Source organism: Astyanax mexicanus, chromosome 24, assembly GCF_023375975.1.
Source record: "Astyanax mexicanus isolate ESR-SI-001 chromosome 24, AstMex3_surface, whole genome shotgun sequence".
Lineage (NCBI taxonomy): Eukaryota > Metazoa > Chordata > Actinopteri > Characiformes > Acestrorhamphidae > Astyanax > Astyanax mexicanus.
Window position 1 is genome coordinate 31,636,520 of NC_064431.1, and position 10,867 is coordinate 31,647,386.

General features: G+C 37.5%; 1 protein-coding gene across 1 annotated transcript; it reads right to left on the reverse strand.

Moving 5' to 3' along the window:
* Window positions 1-226: 226 nt before the first annotated feature.
* On the reverse strand, window positions 227-10,395 carry LOC103045175 (MICOS complex subunit MIC10). Its single transcript, XM_049471483.1, has 4 exons — window positions 10,291-10,395; window positions 1,217-1,264; window positions 964-1,073; window positions 227-344 (listed from the first exon to the last, which is right to left on the reverse strand). The coding sequence occupies exons 1-4, from the start codon at window positions 10,346-10,348 to the stop codon at window positions 336-338; spliced, it is 225 nt and encodes a 74-aa protein (XP_049327440.1). The 5' UTR covers window positions 10,349-10,395; the 3' UTR covers window positions 227-335.
* Window positions 10,396-10,867: the final 472 nt, after the last annotated feature.

A 10,867-nucleotide genomic window follows, 5' to 3' on the forward strand; every position in this document is an offset into this window, starting at 1 on the left:
ACACACTCACACACACACACAATTACTTTTCCTCACAAACACTTTCAATTTTTTTCAAACACTCTCTCTTTCTCTCTTTCACACACACTCAAACACTGAGAGCACAGCATGGCACAGTAATTTAAACACACATACATTCCATACAAGACAGTTTCTCCAACACACACACACACACACACACACTTATATCCTATCGCTTATTAAAAGAGAGAGAGTTAGACACAACTTTTCTGTCAAACTGTTTATTCAATAAACATCCTCATACACACACACTCACACACACGAATATACACAGCAGGAGACAGAAGAAACTGAAACGCAGAGGCAGCGTTCTCCTACTGATCCTGAGAGAGAGAGAGAGAGAGAGAGAGAGAGAGAGAGAGAGATTGGGTCAAACATGTCAAAACCACCATACAAAGTAAATGGGTGATAATGTAAACATCTGCATTACATTATCTTCCATTAGTCTTCTATTTTCTGATTATTCCTCCCACAGTAGATTTATTCACACCAAGCTGCTGCAGGTCTATAGTTTTGTTTCTGGTGTCCTTCCGCAGCTCTTTGGTTTTCACCACAGTGGAGTTTTATCTTTTATACAGATAACGAGGTCAAACAGGTGCCATTAATAGAGGTAATGAGTGGAGGACAGAGGAGCCTCTTAAAGAAGAATTTACTTATATTTATTTTCCACCATTATTTGCAAATAAATTCTTTAAAAATCAGACAATGTGATTATCTGATTTTTTTGTTTCTCATTTTGTCTCTCATAGCTGAGGTCTACCTATGATGTTAATTACAGGCCTCTCTCTTCTTTTTAAATGGGAGAACTTACATAATTGGTGACTGAATAAATACTTTTTTTCCCCACTGTATACTTGGTAGCTACATTAGCCTTGTAGGTTCAATGCTATTTGGGGTATAAATATGTAATAAAAACTAACTCTGGGTGTGTGTGTGTGTTACCTTCACCATGTGTCCGTGTAGTAGATATGGGGATTTAAAGTCGTGTTGGCAGTTGGAGTACGCCATGCCCAACCCCATCCCTGCTCCAAACGCTATAGGCCATGAGCGTCCTACACACACACACACACACACACACACACACACACACACACAAACATGAAGGACTAAACCTACTAAATAACTGTTGATATGGCATTATATTGATTATTATATTTTAATATTTATATGATATTTATAAGCAGCCTAAACTTACGCTTGAAGAACAGAACAGAGAAGAGAGCGCCAACCCCCAACCCCAACACTGAGAGACAGAGAGAGAGAGAGAGAGAGAGAGAGAGAGAGAATAAAAAAGACATATATATAATAATGTACATAATATACACCAATTAGCCATAACATTAACACCAACGTCAGCTGAAGCGAACAACGCTGAAGATCTGGTTCCAATGGAATCTGTCAAGGTTGGACATATTAGGCAGCAAATGAACAGTCAGATTTGGATGGGAACAGAAACATGGGAACAGAATTCCTGCAGCGTCTGCTGCTGCTGCTCCTTGCAATATGAGTAACTATAGCCCTTCCAAATATATTAATACTGAAGCTTAAAGGATAATATCAATGCATACTGAACAGAATGTATTTGTTAGATGGAGAAATAGGGGAATTATGATAAACTGATAACCTGATAAACAGCTGCTTAAATACTGTAATATGTCTCTAATGGCTTCAGTATTAATGCACTGTGAATTGATAATAAACGTGTGTTTTTACTTGTGCAATAAAGCCATTGAAAAATATATCTTTTAAGTATTTTATGTCCATTTATTGTGTTTATGGAACTGTGTAATATATTTAGTTTTGTAAAGTCTTTTTTGTAAATTCTTTAGCTGTTTGTCTGCTAATAAAGTCTGATTTCTTCATATATTGGGTAATTTTGTGGGACAAAGTAAACCCAGTAGTAATCAAAACCTTAATTTAAAGTTTAATATTAATGTTTGATATTATATGTACTACTAACAGTACAGTTACAGTCACAAACCTATATAAAGTCATGCAAATATATATATATATATATATATATATATATATATATATATATATAAATAAATAATAATAATACAAAAATACTGTGATATACTGTGAAACCGTCATAAATCTTGCAAAATACCATGATATGCATTTTTGATCATACCGCTCAGCACTAATTGTGATAAAATCATGATAATGTATCGTGAGATGCCCTGTAATTCCCACCCCTAATAATAACCCTAATTATAATAATACAGGGCTAAACATCCCACATCTATTAAATACTCTCTCTCTCTCTCTCTCTCTCTCTCTCTCTCTCTCTCTCTCTCTCTCTCTCCCTCTTTCTCTATCAGCCCCACCCATCATCCTCCAGGCAGTGGAGGGAGTTGAACCCACACGTTTGTGATTTCTGGGAGATTTCTGCAGCCAGACGCCCATTACACAACCTGCTGATGTCAAACACACCACATCACACACACATACACACACACACATACACACACACACCACAAACATACGGCACAGAACCACTAAACAACATTCCAGCACTCAGCCTGACACAGGGAAAGACCACAACACTCTCTCTCTCTCTCTCTCTCTCTCTCTCCCTTATCTCTTTCTTTCTCTGTCACTCTCTCTTATCTCTTTCTCCCTTGTATTCACTTTTTTCCCAAGTTTCCTATCTCTCTCTCTCTTGCCTTTGTATCTCATTATCTTCCCCCTTTCTCTCGCTCTATCTTTTGTCCTCCCTACTTATTTCTTTACCCATTTTTTCTCCTTTACTTTTCCTTTTAGATTTATTTTTATTGCTTTGTCTTTTTTCTTTCTCTCTCTCTCTCTTCATACTCTTTTTCCCTTTTTCTTGACCTTTTCTCCATTTCTTGGCACATTCTCTTTTCTTCTTTCTTTCCTTCTCTCTCTCAAGGTTCTGCTTTCTCTGATACAACTTATATCTCTCCCATCTTTTTTCTGTTCTTCTTGTTTTCTTGTTTTCACTCCATTTCTTTATTTTTTTTTCTAATCATTATCTCTCTTTATCTCTTAATTTTCCCCCTTTCTATTCTCACTCTCCTTTTTTTTGACCTTTTTTACTTTCTTCCTCTCCGTCTCTCACTCTTTTGGTTTGTATCTCTCTCATCTTTTTCTTGATCTTTGTTTTCCCAACTTCTTTTTCTTTATCCCTTTTCTCTCTTTCTCTCGTTCCACATCTCTCCTCTCTTCACCTTCTCTTTTTTATTTTATTTTTTGAGGTTTCACTTCTTTAGCTCTCAATCCCTTTTATTTTTCTCTATGTTTTCTCTTCTTTTAAGATTTTCTTTCTCCAGTTATTCTCACTTTTTTCTCTTTCTTTCTCCACCTTTGCTTTCCTTGTCTTTCTCTTTTATCTCTCTTTTCTGTTCTCTTTCTTTGTCTGTGCTGAACTTTTTCCCTCTATTATTCATTTTCTTCTCTTTCCACCTTTTCTTTTCTTTCTTCATCTCTTCACTTTTCTTTCTCTCTCCAATCAAAACTTGGAGATCTAAAACTTTCAAGATTCTGCTTTGTCTGATCCAACTCACCTCAACCTCTCTCTCTCTCTTTCACTCTCTTTCACTCTCTCTCTCTCTCGCTCCTACCCCCCCCCCCCCTCCAGTGCAGAACAGCAGGAGCAGTCGGTTTGCCAACTATGTGCTGCTCAACAATACCCATAATGCCATTATCAACAGACCCGAGGACATTATTACACTCTGACCTCTTTTCCCCTCTCCCCCCATTCCCTCCCTCCCTCCATCTCTCCCTCCCTCCATCTCTCCCTCCCTCCGTCTATTTTTCTCTCTCTGTGTTTTTTTGTTTTTCTTGTTGTTTTTCTCTTTCTGGTACAGAACATTCTAAACAAGAAAAAGTGATGTAAGTGAACATTTGAGGGCTAATTTAGCTGTAAGTCTTTATTAAAAACACCTTAAATACACTGTTAAAAATATATAATCACCTAATATAATCAATGAACTCCTGAACTCAGGTGTTCCTAAATCACGTCCTTGTCCACAGGTGTGTATATATATATATATATATATATATATATATATATATATATATATATATATATATAATAAAAGCAGCAGCTAGTCATGCTGCATTCAAGCTCTGATGCTAATGCAGCTAACAAATAATCAACGCTAATTTAAACAAACTAGCTTTGGAGCTGTGAGGCTAATGTATCTAACAAATAATGGACATTTATGTAAACCAATAAGCAATAAATCTTTAGGGGAAATTGACACATTTTTGGACATACATTAATTAGCACTCAAGCTCTGAGGCTAATGCTAACAAATAATCAACGCTAATGTAAACAAACTAGCTTTGGAGCTGTGAGGCTAATGTAAACAAGAAATAATAGATGCATATGTGCAATAATTAGCAGTCAAGCTACATAATTAATGTGGCCAACAAAGAATGGAAAAGTAAAGTGAGGCAAAGTGAGTTAAAGTGAGGTAGAGTGAGGCAGAATTTGCAGCTTTTTTTGGATATACATTAACTAGCACTCAAGCTATAAGGCTAATTCAGCTAACAAATAATGGATGCTAATGTAAACTAACTAGCTTTGGAGCTGTGAGGCTAATGTAGCTAACGAATAATGGACGTTAATGTACATAAACACTGTAGCTGTGTGGTTAATGTAGTTAGCTAACAAAGAATTGTGCTTACGTACATTAATTAACACTCAAGTTATATGGCTAATGTTGCTAACAAATAATAAACTGTAATGTTCAATTCTTAGCTTTGGTACTGTGAGGCTAATGTAGCTAACAAATAGTGGACATTTATGTAAATCAGTTAGCAAAGAATCTTTAAAAGGAAATTGACACTCTTTTGGATGTACATTAGCTCTGAGGCTAATACAGCTAACAAATGATTAACGCTAAGGTAAACAAACTACCTTTGGAGCTGTGAGGCTAATGTATCAAACAAATAATGGATGCTAATGTAAACTAACTAGCTCTGGAGCTGTGAAGCTAAGCTTAGCTAATGTAGCTTAGAAATAATGGATGTTAATATACATTAACCCCAGAATTGGGGGGGCTAATGTAGTTAGCTAACAAAGAATGGGTTCTTACGTACATTAATTAGCACTAAAGTTATGTGCCTAATCTTGCTAACAAATAATAAACGTAATGTACACGTAATGTAAACGTAATGTCTAACAAATAATGGACATTTATGTAACCGAATAGCAATGAATCTTTAAGGGAAATTGGCACTTTTTGGATGTACATTAATTAGCACTCAAGCTCTGAGGCTAATGCTAACAAATAATCAATGCTTATGTAAACAAACTAGCTTTGGAGCTGTGAGGCTAATGTATCAAACAAATAATGGATGCTAATATAAACTAACTAGCTCTGGAGCTGTGAAGCTAAGCTTAGCTAATGTAGCTAAGACATAATGGATGTTAATATACATTAACCACAGATTTGGGGGGCTAATATAGTTAGCTTACAAAGAATGGGTGCTTACGTACATTAATTAGCAATAAAGTTATGAGCCTAATCTTGCTAACAAATAATAAACTGTTATGTACAACATTTAGCTTTGGTGCTGTGAGGCTAATGTAGCTAACAAATAATGGACATTTATGTAAACTGATTAGCAATGAACCTTTAAGGGAAACTTTTTGGATGTACATTAATTAGCACTCAAGCTCTGAGGCTAATGCAGCTAACATATAATCAAACAAATAATGTACAAAAACTAGCTCTGGAGCTGTGACGCTAATGAATCGAAGAAATAATAGATGCATATGTGCAATAATTAGCAGTCAAGCTACATGACTAATTTGGCCAACAAAGAATGGAGGCATATGTACACCAATTAAAACTCAAGCTATGACGCTAACTTAGCTAACAAATACATCTGTACTTCAGTCCACTTAGTTCTAGATATTCAGATATATAGAGTCCAGCACAGTTAGCTTATATCCCGTTCAACCACAGCTACTAACCCTCACTATTCACAGGTGAATACATCCAGATGTTTTACCAAGGAAAAGCCCCAAACTGTGCAGGAATTTGGCAATGTGTGATGATTTAGGCTTGAAGTTAGCAACATGCTAATTGGCGTACATGTGCTTTCACTGCTTGTTAGCTGCATTAGCCTCATAGCTTCAGTCTGAACCTAAAGAAAAGGGGCTCGGGGTGTGAGGGAGGTTGTAAATGACGTTTTTGTGAAACTGTTCTGTTAAAATCGCTCATAAAGTGGAAATCTTGGCCGCTGTCAGTTTGAGAGCGTTCAGGACGGGATGCTTTACGGCGCAGCGTCTGAGAGGAGAGAGGTGAATCAATCCTGCTGAGAACGGCTCATTAAAACCACATGTGTGTATCTGACACACACACACTCAGAAGCTCTCCGAAACACTCGGACCCTGCGAACACACTCCAGCACCACACCTCCACCTCCCTGCTCCCCCTGCTGTACAGTCATATACACACATACACACACACACACAGCTAGGGGGCGCTCTGTTTAACGCTTAACTCACTATTGAGTAATTGAAGTAATTAAAATTGAGTAATTAAAAGTAGATACTGAGTAATTCATTGTGTATATTGAGTAATTAAAAGTAGATACTGTGTAATTCATAGTAGGTATTGAATAACTAAAAGTAGATACTGTGTAATCTATAGTAGGTATTGAATAACTAAAAGTAGATACTGTGTAATCCAGGGGTCACCAACCTTTTTGAACCTGAGAGCTACTTCTTGGGTACCAATTAATGCGAAGGGCTACCAGTTTGATACACACTCGTGAAATTACAAATTTTCTCAATTTACCTTTAATTATATGTTATTATTAATAATTAATGACATTCATCTATGTGAAGACACAGATATCAATAGGCAACACTATTATTATAAATCTCTGCAAGTGTTTACATTTTATATTATATTTTAATATAATATTACATATTATATTACATTATATTGTATAATAATATATAAACTATAGGCTATCTCTAAGCTAATATTAATGTAATATAATCTAAAATTACATCAATGCAACTGTGATTTAAAAAAAAAAAAGAATAGCAACAAAAATGCTATTTTTAGACCAGGCCTGCGGGCTACTCATAAGGTCCTTGCGGGCTACCTGGTGCCCGCGGGCACCATGTTGGTGACCCCTGGTGTAATCTATAGTGGGCATTTAGTAATTAAAAGTAGATACTGTGTAATTCATAGTGGGTACTGAATGCTTAAATGTAGATACTGTGTAATTCAAAGTGGGTACTGAATGCTTAAAAGTAGATACTGAGTAATTTATTGTGGATATTGAATCATTAAAAATAGATAATGAGTAATTCATAGTGGGTACTGAATAATTAAATGTAGATAGTGAATAATTCATAGTGGGTATTGAATACTTAGCGAACTAGAATGAGGAAGAAAGAGATAGAGTGAGGCAGAGTCGAAAACTTTTAAGAAGCTTTAACTAATTTATTGTGTTTCACATTAATATCAGAATATCCAACAAAATTATCGCCAGGGCTTGAACAAAATATCCATATTGTGGTATATTGTATGTTTTCTTTTGTGATTCATTATTCATACATGCTGTCAAATATTAATCTTAAAAAAAAAATGTTTTTTAAAAACATCAAAATTTTTAATAGTTCTAAATCCCCAAGACTCGCTCGCTGCTTCATTAGTCTCTACCTAAATTAAGTTTGACCGCGGGCCAGTGTAATGGGATGGAGTGCTACAGACTAGTAGCTCTCCAGCCCAGAGGGTTGTTGACCCCAACTGCAGAACAGTTGATCTCAAAGCAGGTAAACCCAAGAAGAAAGGAAAAAAAAAAATCAATAAACACAACGCTGCTCATGTGGAATCGAACCCACGTCGTCAGGGATGCGGCCAAATACATTATCGCTACCCCGGCTACTGAATTGGGACACGGCCAAGAAAAAACGCACTTAAGGAGATAGTGAGCCCTAGAAACTAACCCTTTAGAAACTAAAGTCGCGGTGAGCAAGACAGAGAGAGAGACAGGGGAGGCATGTAAACAAAAGATCACCAGAGAAGCATATATTGCCGACCCCTGCTCTACATAGTGGAGCTAGTCAAATGAGAAGGGTAATATCGTATCGTGAGATGCCCTGCGAATAAACACCCTCCCTACCCATGTATAACCATACCTCATCCATTTCAGTCTAAACCATGTTCACACCTCGCTCTGCAGTGGATCACGTACAGACTGTGTGTTTTGTTGATGAAAGGTAACGTGATTGTGATTGGAGGATTGGATTTGGCCCAGCTGTCCAAACGCGGCGGCGGCGGCGGCGGCGGAGCGTCGGGAGAGGTTCGGAGCGCAGAGCCGTTAATCTTCCTGCTGTTGTTGGAAACAATCTGACAGCCAGAACGTTCTTAGAAAAACAACAAACTGGAGAACAGGAGAGTTTCTGTCGAGCTCCGCCAGGAAACACTACAGCGCACACATCTGAAGATTCCTGAGAGCGAGCAGAGTTACACACCGTCTGCTCCGTGATGCAGCGCAGAACCAGCTAATCTCTACAGAACCCAAACATCACCGCAGCCAAGTATTCCAGCTAATAAGACTCTCATTACCATCATTACTGTAGCAACGCTCTGCAGAGCCACGGCCATAATGACCTGCACTGATCTGTTTGTCGTTTTTTCATCCCTTGTTCCTTACATTCACTCCCATGCATTTTGAACAACATCTACAAACTCCTAGGAACACACCTGGAACCACTCAGTAAACACCTGGTGCACTCATGGCAACACCTTAGCAACCAACCCCTTTCAATCGCAACTGTGCAGCAACATCTTTAGAACTAATAGTTAAACTATAGCAACACCAAAAAACAGCTTAACAACACCATATTAACTCCAGGGAAACACCTTATCAACCAACAGGCATTCTATACCAACACCTTAGCAACCAACTCCTTTCCATCGCAACCGAGCTGCAACATCTTCAGAAACCAATAGATAAACTATAGCAACACCCAGCACTAATAACAGAACATTATCCAACAGGCATTCTATACCAACAGCTTTAATGGAGCAACACCTTAGCAACCGTGTTAGCAATCAACAGCTATACTATACAAACACCTAGCAGCTGCTTAACAACCAACCTGTTACCAAAGCAACCGTAGTAACACCCAACAGGTATATACTATAGAAACACCCAGCAACAGCTTAACAACCTAACAAAACCTTAATAGCCAACATATATACTATAAAATATATTTGCAGTCACCTAAAATCACACTGCAACCTGTTACCAAAGCAACTGCATAGCAGCAACTTAGCAACCAACACCTTAACAATCTTACAGCATCACCATGGCAACCAAAAGCTATAGTTTGACTCCGGGCAACAGCTTAACAACCTAAAAAAAACATTAGCAACCAGCAGCTATACTACAGAAACATCTTGCCAGTCACCTAAAAGCACATTAGCATCCAATCTGTTACCAAAGCAACTGCACAGCAGCAACTTAGCAACCAACATCTAGCAACAGCTCAACAACTTAGCAAAACCTTAGCAACCAACAGCTATACTACAGAAACATCTTGGCAGGCACTTAAAAGCACACTAGCATCCAACCTGTTACCAAAGCAACTGCATAGCAGCAACTTAGCAACCAACACCTTAACAATCTCATAGCATCACCTTGGCAACCAAAACAATTCTTTAGACACCTAGCACCAGCTCAACAATCTAGCAACACCTTAGCAACCAGCAGCTATACTATAGAAACACCTGACGCTAGCAGCACTTTAGCCACCGACCTGTTACCCTGGCAACCACATAGTGACAACCAACAGCAGGTGGTTTATGTATTATGTGCATTTATTTATGTGTCTACATGTTAAACTGGTTTGTTAGTTCACTGCAATGGTTTAATAAGGGGGGAAATATTAACATTTATTTAAACATTAAATTAATTTAATCAATTATAAATATAATTAGAATATTTACATTTGTTTACTGTTCTATATTTGGAGTCATCCAGTCCTGGCTAGAAAAGGTAATCCTCCTATAGCTACATCAGTACCTGACCTGTGTGTGTGTGTGTGTGTGTGTGTGTGTGTGTGTGTGTGTGTGTGTGTGTGTGTGTGTGTGTATGTGTGTGTGTGTGTCCTTCCTCAGTGTCATTATTATAAGAGGGCAGTAAGTTTACTGCACACTGTAAACACGCACTTATAACCAGAGCGCGCGGCTGATCTGATCACTACTAATCAGTGATGATCGATACCGGGCGGTATTGATCAGGGCGCGCGCTGATCTATACCTGTCTTGACCGCGCTGTCCGACACACACCGGTCCCACTTGCGTCCGGAGTCCTCCATGATTACCGCTGCCTGATGAACTCTCGCGAGATTACACGACTTCCCTCTCAGAGACCGGTCTCTCTCCCCGACCAGCGCTGAGATATCGCGAGATTATAAGCATAGTTCATGTATTTACGAAGAGTTTTATTTTAAAACACACTATACTACTCCACACACACACACACACACATAAATAATTGAACATGTATTGCTGTATAGCTTTAATATTGTTTTCAGTATTAAATTTACAATGTAAAACAACATACGCTCAGAAAGAAAGAAAAACAAGAAAGAAAAAAAATATATGAATACAAAAAGAAATACATGCCGAAATAAAGAAATACAGAAAGTAATATATATATATATATTATGTATATATATATACAGAAAATAATATATAGAGAAAAAAGAAAGAAAGAAAGAAAGAAATACAGAAATAAAGAAATGCATTCAGAAAGAAATACATTCAGAAAGAAAGAAAAATAGAACGAAACAAAATAAATAGAGAAATAAAGAAATACAGAGAGAAAGGAATAC

Bases quoted from the DNA above. Each gene is read 5' to 3' on its own strand.
- LOC103045175 (XM_049471483.1), bottom strand. From the start codon at position 10,348: ATGGAGGACTCCGGACGCAAGTGGGACCGGTGTGTGTCGGACAGCGCG. The intron at 1,265-10,290 runs GTATAGATCAGC...TCTGTCTCTCAG, and splicing joins GGACAGCGCGGTCAAGACAG to TGTTGGGGTTGGGGGTTGGC. The intron at 1,074-1,216 runs GTAAGTTTAGGC...GTGTGTGTGTAG, and splicing joins CTCTGTTCTGTTCTTCAAGC to GACGCTCATGGCCTATAGCG.